General features: G+C 41.1%; 2 protein-coding genes across 5 annotated transcripts; one reads left to right on the top strand and one right to left on the bottom strand.

Moving 5' to 3' along the window:
- Positions 1 to 931: 931 nt before the first annotated feature.
- On the bottom strand, positions 932 to 10,097 carry LOC133415091 (uncharacterized). 4 transcript variants are annotated; one of them, XM_061700912.1, is made up of 10 exons: positions 9,836 to 10,097; positions 7,935 to 8,020; positions 7,719 to 7,802; positions 7,476 to 7,616; positions 7,304 to 7,405; positions 5,227 to 5,350; positions 3,906 to 3,945; positions 3,589 to 3,643; positions 1,561 to 2,984; positions 932 to 1,491 (listed from the first exon to the last, which is right to left on the bottom strand). In XM_061700912.1, the coding sequence occupies exons 2-9, from the start codon at positions 7,968 to 7,970 to the stop codon at positions 2,955 to 2,957; spliced, it is 612 nt and encodes a 203-aa protein (XP_061556896.1). In that variant the 5' UTR covers positions 7,971 to 8,020; positions 9,836 to 10,097; the 3' UTR covers positions 932 to 1,491; positions 1,561 to 2,954. The 4 variants fall into 4 exon arrangements, with proteins under 4 accessions (XP_061556896.1, XP_061556895.1, XP_061556897.1 ...); XM_061700911.1 differs by having other exon boundaries at positions 5,227 to 5,355; XM_061700913.1 differs by lacking the exons at positions 932 to 1,491; positions 1,561 to 2,984; positions 3,589 to 3,643; positions 3,906 to 3,945 and adding an exon at positions 4,950 to 5,156.
- A 3,052-nt stretch (positions 10,098 to 13,149) lies between these two features.
- Positions 13,150 to 17,587, top strand: napsa (napsin A aspartic peptidase). The gene is made up of 9 exons (XM_061699988.1): positions 13,150 to 13,339; positions 13,602 to 13,755; positions 14,800 to 14,923; positions 15,735 to 15,853; positions 15,994 to 16,193; positions 16,278 to 16,400; positions 16,514 to 16,658; positions 16,735 to 16,833; positions 16,919 to 17,587. Exons 1-9 carry the CDS (start codon positions 13,272 to 13,274, stop codon positions 17,078 to 17,080), a joined length of 1,194 nt encoding a protein of 397 aa, XP_061555972.1. The 5' UTR covers positions 13,150 to 13,271; the 3' UTR covers positions 17,081 to 17,587.
- Positions 17,588 to 17,589: the final 2 nt, after the last annotated feature.

Consider the following 17,589-nt stretch of genomic DNA (forward strand, 5'->3'; position numbering starts at 1 on the left):
CCCACCTTCTTGAATTTACCCTTTTTTGTTTCTGATTCCCGCTTTTTCATTCACCTGGAACTGGGACCTGGTTTAGACTGGACTATTTTATTCAATGTTATTAATGCTAACTAGAAAATACTTTTCCAGAAGCGGAAGATGACGTTTAGACCCACATGACATCACATAATTATATTTTAGGCCAGTGGCACGTCCACCTCACAGTACAGAGCTTGTGGGTTCAAATCTGGCCTCAGGCCTTCCTGTGTGGAGTTTGCATGTTCTACCTGTGCCTGCGTGGGTTTTCTCCAGGTACTTGGGTTTCCTCCCACATTCCAAAAACATGCATGGTAGGTTAGTTGAAGGTTGTTGTTTTTTTTTTTTTGTGTATGAAGTTTTTTATGTCCGTCCAGAACCGGGAAAATAAAAAAATGTACCAGTGTTTCATCATCATCATGTTGCAGAAGGAATGTTAATCCACCATAAATTTTAATATTTTCTTGTGAAAATCTGCCACAGGATGGATCTTATTTATGATTTTGAAATGTGTTTGTTTAATATGGGAAAAATAGGCCAGTTCATAAATAATGCATTTTGAATATGATGTGGTTGAATTACGAGATTGGCAGATTAGAATACCTGACAAATGACAGCAGTTACATTATTATTACTTGTGACCAGCTGTCGTGTTTGCATAATACTGGATGATTGACATCTGCCTCTCTGCACCAGTAAGAACAACCGGTTTATTGGGTTCCTCCAATGGCTGCCTCATGTTGAAGATAACCGAGTGAACACGGACAAGGCCAAAGCTTCCTCTTCAGCCACACGCATCAGTGGAAATAGTTGTTTCATTTTAGATGACAATTTCCGGAAAGCACAAATAGACTTTTTTTTCTGGACAGAAATGACACGTCTATAGGATTTGGTATATAGTGTATTGATTGTAACATATGGTATCGACAGTCTAAGGGAATTGAATATACTATCAGAAGATGTTTTGCTAACTTAGTCTGCTGATATGAGAATGTAAAGATGTTTTTGCAATATAATCGAGAATGTGCATTTCCACATTTCTGTAATGTACTTGTTACAATTACATACTTCATATGAAAGTCATTTATTACAAACAGTTGTTTAAAAAATGGTAAAAGTAGTAGTACTGACTCAATTCCTGTACTTAAGTAAAAGGTAAGAGTAAGGAGAGGAGGTTCCATCTGGAAGTCAAATCTCATATTCAGGAGGAGCAATGTGGTTTTCGTCCTGGCTGTGGAACAGTGGACCAGCAGACCAGCGCAACACCCTCATCAGGGTGCTTCAGGGTCCATGGTAGTTCGCCCAACCAGTCTACATGTGCTTTGTGGACTTGAAGAAGGTGCTTGACTGTGTCCTGCCCCAAGTGGAGGAGGTCAACTATCTCGGGGGTCTTGTTCACGAGTGAGGGAAGAACGGAGCGGGCAGTCGAAGAGCGGACTGGTGCAGCATCTGCAGTAATGCGGTCTCTGTATCCATCTGTCATGGTGAAAAAGGAGGTGAGCCAAAATGCGAAGCTCTCGATTTATCAGCCGTTCCTACCCTCACCTGTGGTCACGAGCTGCGTTTTGTGACCGAAAGAACAAGATCACAGATGCAAGCTTCCTCCGTAGGGTGTCCGGGCTCTCCCTTAGAGATTGAGTGAGAAGCTCGGTCATCCGGGATGGGCTCAGAGTCGAGCCGCTGCTCCTCTACATTGAGAGGATCTAGATGAGGTGGCTCAGGCATCTGGATTGGATGCCGCCTGGACGCCTCCCTGGTGAGGTGTTCCAGATATGACCCACCGGGAGGAGTCCCCGGGGACGACCCCGGACACGCTGGAGAGACTATGTCTCTCGGCTGGGCTGTGAACGCCTCGGGATCCCCCCGGAAGAGCTGGACAAAGTGGCTGGGGAGAGGGAGGTCTGGGCTGCCCTGCTCGAGCTGCTGCCCTCCGACCCGACCTCAGATAAGCGGAAGATGGATGGATGGATGGATGGCTTCATCAATACAGTAGTTACACATGATTCATTGATATGGTATTTACCTAAAATACATGCTACAGAGTTAAACAAGTAAACAACATCAACACAAAAGACACCAATTAATAATTTGATGAGATATGAAATCAAATACTGTTAAAACAAAAACTGTATTTTAATCCTCATGCAACACCTCTCAGACGAAAAGAGTATCAAGTGGATAATAAAATCAAATACTGTACGTATGTGGTTTTTATTTTTATTTTTTTCATATCACTGCACATTTCCACACAAAATTCACATACTCAAGCTCCTCCTGAAGATTTCGAGCAAGCAGTTGAATTCTGGCTGAGAGTTTGCTCTTATTGGACTTCTTTAGCTTTTTCTTTCTACCCTTTTCCTTAAAATACTGATCCATTTCTGTGACAAAGGCATTGAGCAGCATCACAGAAGAAGTTCCACTTCTGTAGACATTATTTCTACCATTTGTTATGTTATTTATCACAGACTGTAACTTTTGTGCCACTGTCAATGTCTCGGGCAGAGCTCCAGCCTGATATAACCTCACAAGATCGTGCCTTTGCAGCTCCTTTATCTCAGAGAGGATCAAATTCAGACACCGTTCTATATCAGCAACATCCAACATGTAATCATTGACAAGTTTCTCTATCATTTTTCTGTCTTCAATCTTCTTGTTGGGCTTAGAAGCACGGACACCCATTCCTCCTGCTGCCCCTACCATAACAACACCTGCAGCTGCAACGACCAGCGAGGCCCCCATGGTTGCGGGTGCCAAGGCTATCCCAACCACTGCGGCCACTCCCCCCACTGCACCTGTGGTGCCTCCAGCAATACCCATACGTTTGACATTTTTGTCGGCTTTTTCCAAAAGCTCCGAGATGGAACAAAACTCCAAAATATAGTCTCGCAGATGTTGACTACGCTGTATCATGAGAACATTGAAGAGACGAAGGACCTGCGTCAGTATTCGTAGTTCTCTGGTGAAGTGATCTGAAAGGGGGAAAAAACAGAATAGCTCCAGATGTAGTTCTTAAACCAGGGATGACAAAAATATGGTCTGGGAGCCACAAAAGGATCACTCCGTTATTTAATTCCAGCCCAGTGAGCATTTACATTCTCGGGAGTCACATATATTTATTATTTATTTATTTATATATAATTTAGCTGTTTTTATTGCTAAAATTGGTGAGTAAATTTTTTTCCCCCTTTATTTATTTATTTTTGGACAATAACAAAAATCCTCGTAAAATAAACTATTTTACATCTATTATTTTATTAATTCAAGAGGTGGAACAATTAATTGATTAATCAACAACTAATTGAGGATCAAATTCATCAACAACTATTTTGATAATTGCTTAACCATTTCAAGCCATTGTTTAAGCTAACTTGTCCAAATTCTCTGATTACAACCTTTCAACAGTAAATATTCTCTGATTTCTGTAGTCCTTTTTTATTTTTACCTCATTTACAAACAACCAAGCCGATCTGTCTGTTTTAAAAATCACTTTTTTTCAAAATTGTCTCCCCCTGTTCTTAATGATTATAGGTTTTATTGCTTTCCTGGGCTGATCAGATAAATTCCTGTGGTTACCTTATTTCTTCCTCCGTACTGAGTCCATACAAGGTTGGAGGAATTTGAGCAGTCTCTGTAAAAAATCCAGCACATTGTAAGATTAGATACAGTTTAGTTTGACCATTTGTTTTGTTGCACATAAAAATAAAATTAAATATAAGTGGGATTTTAAGCGATCATTACAAAAATAGTGTAACCATTTTTTTCATTTATCAGGGATAGATAATCCCCCAAATTATTCATGTGATGGTCAACACATATGTTTAAGTTGAAAATGTCACAAGGAACTTCTGGCTTTACTGTATTTATCCATAGGAATTACACTGTACACATACTTGAAAGTTTTCGCATCCATTTTACTAGCTCCTGGATATCCTGTGAAAGACAAAGGCAAGAACATAAACATACATTTTGTCATGATCAGTGTTTTTGTTTACCTTATTTTGATTTAGTTTTGTTTTATGCCATGTGTTGTTTTCCTGTGCACCGAGTTCGGGTCATCTGCTTGTAAGGTTTTTATTTTCATTGAGGATTTTATTTTAATTGAGGAGGTTTTTGAAGTATTCTCCCCACCGATTCACAACGTCCCGAGTCGAGGTCAGCAGCGCCCCATTCCCACTATACACAGTGTTGATGGTGCACCGCTTCCCCTTTCTGAGACGCCGGATGGCGGACCAGAATTTCCTCAAAGCCGCCCGGAAGTCGTTCTCCATGGCCTCACCGAACTCCTCCCACGCCCAGGTTTTTGCCTCAGCGATCACCAAAGCCACATTCCGCTTGGCCAGCCGGTACCCATCAGCTGCCTCAGGAGTCCCACAGTCCAAAAAGGCCTGATAGGACTCCTTCTTCAGCTTGACGGCATCCCTCACCCCTGGTGTCCACCAACGGGTTCGGGGATTGCCGCCACGACAGGCACCGACTACCTTACGGCCACAGCGCCGGTCGGCCGCCTCGGCAATAGAGGCGCGGAGCATGGTCCACTCAGACTCAATGTCCCCCGCATCCCCCTAGACGTGGGTGAAATTCTGCCGGAGGTGGCAGTTGAAACTCCTTCTGACAGACCCTACTTGTTTGCCTTTTTTTGTGCATGAATAAGTACATTTTTTGGGAATACCACCTGTTCCCCTGGCTCGCTTCTCCCGCTTTCCTGTATTAGGATCCACCTTTTTCCACACCATGCAAAACTTAAAACTTGACACATTTTCTCTTACTTCTGCTGTTTTTAGATTCCAACATTGAGTGTTGAAGATCTGTTTAATCCAGGAGGGTTTTCAAACTTTAAAATATTTGGCCACCAACGCATCCACAAAAACAATACGTATTAATAAAATGGACAAAATGACAACTGATATAATTTTACTGATTTGCTTAGATAGCTTTTTCTGGTCACATCACATTTTCTGTGTTCACACATTCACGCATATAGATTTTGGAATTCAATTAAATATCGAGTCTATATTGTAGCAAACAGTTGTATCACCATATAGGGCCATTGCTACACTTATTTAGTGATGTTTGCAGTTTCCATTGAAGTCTATTTGGTTGTTTATTCCTCTCTGTGGTCTTGATTTCCCTTGTACCTGAAACTGTTTAACAGATCATAAAATCAGGTGTGTGTGTTTGTGTATGTGCACGTGTGTGCGCCATCTTTCTCACTGTGATATCGTTTTCTGATGGTAGAATTTCCAAGTAGCGAGGCTCCTCTAGCTCGATGTACAAGGGCTCCGTTGGTGACATTACTGAAGAGCCGGGAGGCAGACCACAAATTGTTGGGAGGGGTCTGAGCTGTTGAATACAAAGCAAAATGATGTCTGTCCTCTCACAAACATGGAGTCACATGTCTTGCAGTTATGGTGTTAATGTTATAATACCGTAATAAGTAGTTCACCGGCAATAAGAACTATTGATAATAATGAACTATTTTAAGTTCATTGCAGTCCAGATGGAGTCAGTGCATGACTGTAGTAATTGTTTTAGGGGTCATTTGGTGAAACACACTATGTTGTAATTAGAGTATGTCATAAGCCAGGGGTCCGTGAGCCGTACCTTGGGGTTGGCGAAATAATACGCAATAAATAATTGTCTTTATGTTATGTTTTATTTTTTTGTTTGTTTTCAAAGTGCATACCTACAGTACACATAGGGACTAGCGCACCAATAAAACATACTAAACAAACTACAATACTCAATTCCCTGTTTGGAGAAATGAAAAACTCTAATATGACATGAACGTATGTGATGTGTCAGAAAGGTTCCAGGACTAGTGTGACAAAAGATATTTTGAAGAAGAAGATTTTTTTGGGGGAAATGGCCTACTGGCAGCGATTTGGAGAAGGTTTAGAAAACTCGGCTGAGTGAAGTGAGTTATTGATTATGTGCTGCAAATCAGCTAGTACAGACTTCACGATACTTTTGGAAAAAAGTCAGATGATATTGAGTCGAGACAGCTAGTTGATGGTTTCAGCTGCTGAGTCGTTTTTTTCTATTGTTATTTGGTCAACTTCATCAAATTGTGGCATAGAGTGGATGCGTTCAGATGTAGTAGCATTTTATCATTTTGCTGATTTGTGCTGATATTTAATCTGATAGATTGTATTTCTTTTCACTAAAATGGCAAGAAAATTCATTGCATTTATCTGTTGTGAGGAGTTCTGGAACTATCTGGTTAGGTGGGTTTGTGAATATTGTTGAGGTTCTTACTGATGCTTTCAGGAAAGCGTTGCTGTCTAGCCCTGACTAACTCTTTGTTAAAATTACACAGACTTTGTCTGTAGAGATCATCGTAGATTTGGAGTTTATGCTTTCTCCACTTAGTTCTGCTTTCCTACACTTTGATTTAGAGGCCTTTACTATCATAGTGCTCCTCCAGGGTGATTTAGGTTGGCTCAAGGTTGTTTTTGTTTTAATAGGAGCAACAGCATCTATGACGTTTGAGATTTTCCAGGTGAACTTATCCAAAGGTTTATCAACTGTCAGTTTACAGTTGGTGACAGAGCTATGGCCGCCATAAATTTAGAACTGGTACTCTCATTTGTGTACCGCTTCTTATTAGACACAGAAGTTGCCGAAACCTTTGGGACAATCTGCAATTCAAAGAAAACAAAAATGAGAGATTTGTGGCAGGACAATTTATGGCTGTTTTACTACCACCACGCGCCTGTTTACAAAGCCCCGAGCATCTGACAGCTCCTGGTCGAGAAGAATAACGCCACACTGGAGCAAACTCCCTACTCACCCGACCTGGCTACGGGAGTTTTTGTTTTTTTTCTTCCCCCAAGCTCACAGGGGGTGATCGAGGGGGCCTGTTTTAAAGCCGAGAAGAAGAAAAATCCTTCCAGGACAGCATGAAGGCGTGGCTGAGAGGGCTGGAAAAGTATGTTGGACTACAGGAGGATTACTTCAAAGGGGAAGACTTTTAACTGCGGGTTTTTAATATATATTTTGTGACACCAGTCCTGCCTCTTATCTTATCTCGTATCAGTCATTATACTCATGAAACACTTGGCATGCAGCATTTTTAGCTACCGAGGATGGGAAATTATTTGAATGTCAAATGGTGCTAAGGGAGACGAAGCTGGAGGTTGAGCAGCATATGTGACCTGAAGTTCATATAGAATGGTTTAAATAGTTCTCGGAGGGGCTGTGGAACATTCATTCATTCATGTCTTTAATATCCCAGAAATAATGGTCATGTTAATCCGATCTTTCTAAATACAGTCTACACAGGTCACACCTCAAATTTCCGCTGAGATGAAGTTTGTCTTATATTGACGTTGGCCAGAGGAGGTCGAGGTGGAGGAGGAGGCGGTAGTTCTCTGTGATAGAGAGCTGGAAGCTGAAGAAAATAGCAAAGCTTCTTCAGTTAATGTGTTGATGACAAATTAAGACAAAAATGTATTCTATACCTTTATAGGTTCCTCTGTAATTGACGTTGGATTATTGACTGCTATTTTTCGATGAATGGCATCCACATAAAAATCTTTTGGTGGCTCGGGAGGTGAACGAACAGGACATTGGTTCGTGTAGTCAGCGGGGTAGTTGTTTTTCTGGGATATCGAAGATAAACCATAACATAACACACACTGTACGATTGCACAACAACATCGAGAATATCTGAGAAATCTATTTTTCTTCTTTGAGAAACTCACCACAGTGTCCATGGATTCAAATTTGTTGTTGATTCTGTACCTTGGCGAAGGCACAGGCCCAGCTTTCAACTGGGAGAAGGTATTCTGGCAAAAAAGAGTCCCATTCTTAGAATAAACTGAAGGTCATGTAGTATTCACAAATAACGGAACCCAGTGCTATAATTTAATTGCTTATATTTATTTTATGTAATGACTGTTGTAGTATTAGTTTATTACCCCTGGCGCAGCACGTTGTATGATGGAGGACTTCATGACTGTTGATGGCTGGTGCGGGTGTTATAGCGTTCAGTCTCTAGCTTGGGCTATAAAGATGAACAAATTGACGAAACATAACGTACAGTATAATATTGTTGCTTTTCAGTGCTATCCATTCATATGCATCACTACTACAATTGCAATGATTTCTAACATGTTGTCCCTATCTTTGTGAAGTACTACACTGTACAGTGGAAAGTTATACAATCTGTTTTCATCTGTGATCTTATCTTACTCTTTAACGTTCTAGTGGCGGCACGGTGGCCGACTGGTTAGAGCGTCAACCTCACAGTTCTGAGGTGCGGGGTTCAATCCCTGTCCCCGCCTGTGTGGAGTTTGCATGTTCTCCCCATGCCTGCGTGGGTTTTCTCCGGGGACTCCGGTTTCCTCCCACATCCCAAAAACATGCATTCATTGGAGATTCTAAATTGCCCGTAGGCATGACTGTGAGTGCGAATGGTTGTCTGTTCGTATGCGCCCTGCGATTGGCTGGCAACCAGTTCAGGGTGTACCCCGCCTCCTGCTCGATGACAGCTGGGATAGGCTCCAGCACTCCCGCGACCCTAGTGAGGAGAAGCGGCTCAGAAAATGGATGGATAAAGTTCTAGTTAATTTGAATACAGGGAGTGAGAGAATTTGAGCAGTCAACAGTTGTCACCCACTGTTGCATGCCGAAAACATTTAGAAGGAATTCAAAAGAATTACGAAACAATGTCGTGGATTTATTTTTTTGCTGGTCTACAAACATTTACCCTCCATTTGTCGGACCCAGGTACTTCCACTTTCGACAGTCTTATCAAATCAGCACAAATCTTGTTTCATTGAATTGATGCCTGCTTTGATGTTTACACTCAGCAAACGATTACTGTTTCAGAGATTATAAGGAGGCAGTTATGTTCCACTTCTGACCAGATTTTAGAATTATGATTATAATTTTTATTGTCAGTAACTAACTCTTGCTTGCATTTACTAAAGTAAGTAAGTCTTCTTGCACACAGTCATGCATTATCTTGTTAATTTCTGCACCTGTAAACCTGCGTCTTCTGTCATGGAAAAACGTTGCTCGCTGTCTCTCTCAATATCAGTCACAACACAAAACTGGTTTCGTTCCTTTTTTTATGCTGCAAAACCTGTAGTGGCCAACTCATACACTGTAAAAAAAAGTACTTACCGGTAATTTTCGGTTGCAAATGTTTATCACTTTATTTACACATTTTCATGAAATTGAGCAGGATTGCTAAAAATAAATATTATAACGCAAGGGCTTCTGTCTGAGGGTTAGGGAACGAGCACTGTATACAGGAAGAATAGATTTCTGAGATTGTGGTGTTTTTTTTTTTTTTTTAAAGCACTGAAAAACAGTTTATAGTTTTACAGTTTTTGGGCCAGCATTTTGCATTTGTTTGTCCATCCATCCATCCATTTTCTGAGCCGCTTCATCGGGCATGATGCGGGGTACACCCTGAACTGGTTGCCAGCCAATTGCAGGGCACATACAAACAAACAACCATTCGCACTCACAGTCACACCTACGGGCAATTTAGAGTCGTCAATTAACTTACCATGCATGTTTTTGGGATGTGGGAGGAAACCGGAGTGCCTGGAGAAAACCCACGCAGGCACGGGGAGAACATGCAAACTACACACAGGCGGGACCGGGATTGAACCCCGATCCTCAGAACTGTGAGGCAGACGCTCTAACCAGTCGCCAACCGTGCCGCCCACTTGTTTGTCATTTTTGTTAAATACAATTAGGATTCCATAAAAAAAGCAAAAGTGAACTTGCATTCTAAACCAGTAACAGGATTCTTAATTCATCTATATTCCTAAAACATGCATTAAAATTAAGAGTTTAAGCTTACCGTCGCCTCAGTCCACGATGGCAATTACATTGCATCTTTGATTATGCCCTTGCTTTAAAAATCAGTCAACATTAAGGAAGTTTACCACATCTCTCTGTGTTGTCCTTCAAATATTGTCTGGAAGCATGAAGTCAAAATACTTTTACCTCTGTCTGAGGTGGGTGGATCTCTGATATGCAAATGTCTGTGTCATACACACATACATACAGACGCACGCACGCAAGCGCACGCACACACACACACACACACACACACACACACACACACACACACACACACACACAGGCAAGAGCGAGATGTCAGAGTGATGGGGCAGCTCAATCGTGTTGTGTCCCAAAGCAGTTAAGGCGGGGGTAATAGCAATTTTCCTATTTTTTTTGTCTGCAACGGAACTTGATGTTCAACATTCCAGTCCCAAATTGATAACTACCGCAGTTACATATTGTCATGTTGTCATGTCATCCTGCCTTTGCACGATCTGAGCTGCTGGTCGCAAAACTATTGAATTACCTCTCGGTGGACATGAGACAAGCACCCTCACCGTCCATTTTTAAAACCCACCTTAAACCAATTTTGATTCCTTGGCTTTCAACACAGCATGAGACTCTATCCTTGTTTTAGTGCTTATTTTTATGTATTTATTGTTTTTACCTTTATTTTTTTGTTTTTAAATTGTTATGTTCAATTGTCATGTGTTTAATGTTCAATTTGTATTCATGCACAGCACTTTTCTTCAGCTGTGGTTGTTTTAAAGTGATCTGTAGATAAAATTGACTGAGGTATTTTATTTTATTTTTTAACTTGAACTTGTTGGACAGGAAACGTGCGTGTGTTTTGTGAGTTTCTCTGTGATATTCACCATGAGCAGTAATTAGTGGTTGCTGCCGGGCCCCACCTCTCTTATTTATTGTCTTAATTTTAATTACTACTTAAACTGTCCAATAATTTTGTATTGATTGATGCTTTCATAAATGGGAAACAAGTCCAAATGATTTATATGTGATGATGCAAATTCAGAAATGCTAAGCAGAAATTCTATAAATACAAAATATGTACAGTATGTCCTTGTTTGTAGAAATGGCGAAACGCCTGAAAGATTAATCTTGTGTGACAAGCCACTTAGTTGTCGCAAAAAGCGGTGTGATACTTTCTACAGAGCACTGTATTCTAAAAAGAAACAATTAGAAATAAAAAGTGTAAAGGCAAACTAGTAATTCACGTGATCAAAAATCTTCAAGACCTTGCAAAGTAGATTCAAAGATACAGTATGTTTCTAAATAAATCATGCATGTTTGAAGATAATTGCTGAAAACATGCACAAATGCTATGTAGAACATCATTTGTGGAAATATTGCTTTAAACTGTTTCTCACCTTTTCTTTCCTGATTTTTCTTTTGGCTAAAAATTTACAGAATAGCTAGCTGTCATTATTTAAATTTCCAAGTGTTAGAAGCGGCTCAGAAAATGGATGGATGGATGGATGGATGGATGTATTTTCTGTTATTCAGGCTGCCATTATTTGTTGGAATGCAAACCATTCTGGTGTATATACCTGGTAGGAAGTATATGCTCAAATGTCAAGCTAAGTAGTGTGAGCCACATGCTGAGCGACGTGCATCCTTGTTTAATAAACGGTTAATATCCCCCGAGGTGTCTCTGTTATTGTGGACCCTCACCCCGACACAACACCAAGCGAGGCGCCGTCCAATAGCCTGTTAGCCCGCAAGCTAGCTGGTGGCTAGCGCCTGTCGTCACGGGGTGAAAAAGCCCCGCGATGACTCGGTGGAATATATTCTAGCTACTGGTGGCTTTAAGCAGATGTACTTTCCAGACATGCAAACAGCAAAGGCAAGAAAAAAGGTGACAAAAAATATAAAATATTGTAGGGGGGGGAATACCCTCCAGATATATATATATATTTTGTATTTGAACATAAATTAAAAAATCTGGAAGACTCTAAAGAGTACAATAAAGCAAAATAATAAAATAATAATTATTCACGCATAAAAATGCATTTACACCGCTCAAGTACATGTTAATATACAAATTTAAGATTAAGAAAGCCTTCATGGTAACGAAGACCTTTCCACCATGGCCGCCACGTTGGCACGACGATCGGGTGTGCAGGCTTATCTAAAGTGAATGCCTGTATCCGGAAAGCCCAACGGAAGACGTTGTGTGAGGTCATGTGACTTTCTTGTGTCGTTTGATTGGTGAACTAGATTTAAATGTCACTAGCGCTTAAATTGGATGACGCAAACAGCGCCCGATGTGGACGTCAAAGTCGTAATCTCGCGCACGAAATAGTTGATAAATAAGCAATAATTGATTAATACAAGTAGCAAGCGACATTTAGATCATTGTAACGGAGTAAAAATAATGTGACTTATTAACAGCAGAAGTTTGTTTCTACTCTCGTCAACACCTGTGACTTAGAGCGCACAGGTGGGACCGCATATTAGTCCGCCACGTAGTAATATTCACAATTACATCTGTGTGTTGATGGTGGACGTGTGGAATGTGTGTATAGAACGCTGCCAGCTTCAAGGAGTACGAAACAGCCTATGACGTCAGGCGACCCCGCCTCCAGGAGAAACTCATCGGATCTATACGATTTACGTAAATGGCCTATTTTGAGTTCAAAACGGTGAATTTCGCCGACAGGCGACTGATTTGCATGATTTTCACGGCTCAAACATAAGCATAAGAAAGATGCGAGGCGTACTAACGAAATTGATTGACAGTTACGCACAGCGTGTTTTCAGCGCAGTCGGTGGACACGCCCACAGCGTCTGAGTGCTGGTCTTTGATTTATCACGATTTTGAAGCCTCATTTGCTACACGCCGAGTTGCACCGTTAGAATATGCTGTTCTGTTATTCAGAACGCCACACTCTGGGAGCCTCGGAGCGCTCTGACTGGGGGGAGACGAAGCGTCGGGCAGAGCTGAGGGCTAGCATGCACCAAATTTTTAGGACGTGAGGAAGGAGGCAACGTGTATCATGGGTAGTGTAGTTTTTCTGGATTAAGGACTTAATCTCATGGTCAAACAAAGCAAACGACAGTCCGCTGCCATGAACGAATACTACGTTATGTCATATTTTATGTCGCAATAAAATGAAACCTTTTGTCAGCAGTGTTTCCAAATGTAGTTTCATGCGTGCCTTATCACTCTGAAAGCTTATCTATCACTCGTGACCAGTCGTCGTAATGCCTAATACTAAATGATTGACATCTGTCTCCACCAATAGGAAGAACGGGTTGATTGATTTCCTCCAATGGGTGTCTCGTTTCGATAATAACCGAATGAACACGGATAATGCCGAAGCCTCCTCTTTAGACACATGCGTCAGTGTAAATTACGGAAATAGTTGTTTCATTTTAGACAACAATTTCTATAAAACAAGAATAAATAGGCTTTTTATTTCTGGACAGAAATGATACGGCAGGGGATTTTCTGTATAGTCGGGGTATTGCTCGTATCGCACAGCATCGCAATTGTAAGGTAATTCAATACACAAAGACGTTTTTAGTTTTTATAATAGAATGTAAATATGTTTTTGTCTTGTTTCAATTAGATAATACGGGTTTTAACAGTTCTACAATGTATAGCGTATTGTACCATCGCGTATTCCACAGGAAAGTAATTTGTTCTTTTTTTTGTTTCGTTTTACCCAACTGAAACCGGAAGCAAAAAAAGAAGAAGAAGCCTTTTTAGGAGGCGTCTGGTCTGTCTAAAATTTATTATTATTATTATTTTCACCCAGGGTTCCCCTTAAGAAGACCAGGAGCCTCCGCCGCATCATTAGCGACAATGGGATGTCTCTGGATCAAATTCGGGCTTTGGCGAAGTCCAGCGGAGCTCCAGATAGCGCTCTCTCCCCAAAAGTCCCCGTGGAGACGCTGACGAACTTCATGGATGTGAGTGCCAGTAGCCCACATAATGCTACGTCATCTTTAACAACTGGGTTACACCTTTGGGTTTTCACCCAGTGAAAAAGTACACGCACGCCAACTGCTGTGGAAAATATTGCCACACCTGTTAGCCGTTAGTGAGACGAGTGTGATACTGCACCGCCCAATTTGTGTATAAAAATAAAACATTAAAAAAAGATATTATGTAATTTAACTGTTGGGAGGACAGTATTGTTTGATGTTAAAACACGCGAAACATATTTTAAAGAGGACAACACCCTAATGTGTGCAGCACAGTGTGTTTTTAAGAAATGGGTACGAGTCACATTGTTGTTGCTTATATGTTGAGTGACAACACATTTCGCTTGCCCTCTTTGAGACACAAAGATGACGAAAGTAGTGGCACGTTGTACTTAAGCAGAACTACAGATACGTGTTTTTTTTTTTTTTTTTTTAAAGGCTGCTAAAAGAAGTAGTACTGACTTAGTCAATTCCTGTACTTAATTATATAAAAGAAAAAAGGAAAGACTGAAATGGACCCAAGCACAAAAGTCCAAAATGAATGGTTCACATTCCTTTATCTGTATATTTTTTCCACCTCATGACCCCAAGATCTCAGGTTGACTTTACCTTTGTCTTTTTTCACATAGTGTCTCACCTTGGAGGTTGGAAAAAAGTAACTGGCCTATTTGGACAAAGTAAGAAGTAGAATTTACAGATGCAAGTATCTGGTTTCAAATGTATGGTGTAAATTTGTCAGGAAAAATAAAAAAACAGAAAAATCGACTTAAATACAGTACTGAAGTACACCTAATTAGTACTTTTCTACTTCCCACCACTAGCGAGGTAAGATATAATATAAGAGATGGCATCCATGTTACATGGGAAGAAGAATGAAGTTTCTAGAAAACTTAAAATTCGATACTTTCAACGCTAGATGCCTGGACCTTTGTATCTTCAAGGTCACACCTGCCAACAGTTCAAACATCACCTTTGACAATTGCATGTATTTAAGATTAACATTGGTCTGATGTTGTGTTGTGTCTTGAGGCCCAGTACTTTGGGACTATCAGTATTGGCTCACCGCCTCAGGACTTCACGGTGCTGTTCGACACTGGCTCCTCCAACCTCTGGGTGCCCTCCATTCATTGCTCATTCTTCGATATCGCCTGCTGTAAGTGTCTTGACCCACTTTGGTCGGATTTACACTGCAGGACCAAGCGCGCAATTCCGGTTTAATGCCTATATCAGATTTGTCCCTTTACATGTCCATTTCAAGTGACATACGATCATTTTGCTGTTTATATTCAATGAAACCCCAATGCGCAGAAGCCCAAATTGTACGTAAATAATGTAAAAATGTGTCGACACCAAGCAGTGACAACGCAAAAGTAAAAGATTAATTCATTAACCAAATATTAAACATTACATATATTTTTTGGAATAAGCCTGGTTTTGATCTGGTTTACCCTCTCATGAATTGTGCCACTTGAACAATGCTGTGTTAATCCAGTTTAACTTGTTAGTGTGCAGCATTATGCAACAATGACTTATGTAATTCCCACAAAACTGTAAAGTTTCATCCAAAACCGTAGCCACTGAATTTCCCTGGTGTGGTATCAATCAAGTCTTCTTCAAAAAGAATAAATTTTTTAGATTCTCCTCACTGGACGATGCATGAATCGCAAATGACAAAATTCAGACATATGCAGGTATGGTTTGCCTCTGTGCCCTTCGATTGGCTGGCGAGCAGTCCACTTGTGTTTCCCCTGCCTCTTGCTCAAAATCAGCTGGCATAGGCGCCCGGTCCCCCATGACCCTAGTGAGAATAAGTGTTACAGAAAATGGATTGATGAGAAGCAAAGGCAGTTTCGCAGTCCACGACATGAAAAAAGACATATAGTTACACTGAGATTTCTGCCTGCAGCTTTAAGCCATGACTGAAAATGTTCCCTTTAACATTTTGACCCACTGCCTCTCACCAGGGCTTCATCATCGCTACAATTCAAAGAAGTCGAGTACCTATGTTCGGAATGGTACTGATTTTTCCATCCGATATGGCAGAGGCAGCTTGTCTGGTTTTATCAGTGGAGACACAGTCACTGTGAGTTCTAAGGTCTCATGTAACTCCTTTGTTTGACTACATTCCACAATTTTGTTTGTCACGCCATCGCTATTATGTTACACAAAGGCCTTTTCTTTCCTTTTTTTAACCACAGCTGCTTCATTCTGTAATGCTTACAGATAGCAGGTTTGTCTGTGCCTGCACAACAGTTTGGTGAAGCAGTGAAGCAGCCCGGCATAACATTTGCTCTGGCCCGCTTTGATGGGGTCCTGGGTATGGCCTACCCTTCCATATCAGTTGCCAACATCACCCCTGTGTTTGACACTGCCATGGCGGCTAAGTTGCTGCCGCAAAATATCTTTTCTTTCTACATAAGCAGGTAGAAAATGTATCTGTCAAGATAAATGACACTTCTTTATGCTCTGATACGGGTGTGTTCACCGACTGTATGTTTGCCCCTCAGAGACCCTGCAGCAGCAGTGGGAGGAGAGCTGATGCTGGGTGGGTCCGATCCACAGTATTACAGGGGAGACCTGCACTATGTCAACGTCACACGCAAGGCCTACTGGCAGATTAAGATGAATGAGTGAGAACAAACCTCATGTGGCTTTATTATTATTTGCAAGGAAAGTTTTTTTCCTGCTCTACAAACCCCATGACTTTGTTTTGCCTTTTGTCTCTTTGCTCCCTCTGCCTCAGAGTTGACGTGGGCAACCAGCTGACTCTTTGCAAAGCCGGCTGCCAGGCTATTGTCGACACAGGGACATCCTTGATTGTTGGTCCTTTGGAGGAAATCCGAGCACTGCAGAAAGCCATCGGGGCGCTGCCCCTGTTGATGGGAGAGGTGCAGTTCTTCAAAGTAGCATCTTATCCTTAATTTCATTTTGATACAGAATGTCCTTTTTGTTGTTCTTCCTTAGTACTTAATTGATTGTAAGAAGATTGAGTCCCTCCCTTTCATCTCCTTTAACATTGGAGGGAAGATGTTTAACCTGACTGGAGAGGATTATGTCATGAAGGTATAATTTGTGTCCACGCACTGATCAGCTAAATAGACAAGTATTTTTGTTCTTTAACCGTCTCAACACTGTCACTCTGACACAGGAGTCTCAAATGGGCGATTCCATCTGCCTCTCAGGCTTCATGGCCATGGACATTCCGCCCCCTGCTGGGCCACTTTGGATCCTGGGAGACGTTTTCATAAGGAAGTACTATACTGTCTTTGACAGGAGTGCTGATCGTGTCGGGTTTGCACTAGCCAAGTAGTCCCACTCGATTTTTGTTTTTCATTTAATTGCACACGACTCCAAAGGTTACACCATTGTTTTTGTTTTTTTAACTGTTGCAGTTGTGACCGGTGGTCTCCTGCATTGTGTCGGTTTGACCCGGTTATACAGTGTTTAGATTTCTGGCTGCCTACCGTACACTCAGATTGCTGAGTAAGAACTGAAGACTTCACATCTTACTTCTGGTTATAATTTTGAGGTTCACATGTGAAACTGAATTCATGGGAAACAAGATAACATAGAAGTACTCTTACACTTACCAAAGAACTGTTTCAGGTACAAAATGGAACACATTCAGAATGAACAAATGCATGTTTGATATTTGAATGGAAATCTTAAGATTCTATCTTAAAGCGATTGCTGACAGAGTTACAAAAATTAAGTTATGGTTCATGACGTTCCCTCAGCAATTTCATTTAAGTTTAAACTGACATTTACATTGCCTTAAGAAAGATCAAGACAACAAATAAAACATTTTAAAAAGCAATT

This window comes from Phycodurus eques, chromosome 16 (genome assembly GCF_024500275.1).
Source record: "Phycodurus eques isolate BA_2022a chromosome 16, UOR_Pequ_1.1, whole genome shotgun sequence".
Taxonomy (NCBI): domain Eukaryota; kingdom Metazoa; phylum Chordata; class Actinopteri; order Syngnathiformes; family Syngnathidae; genus Phycodurus; species Phycodurus eques.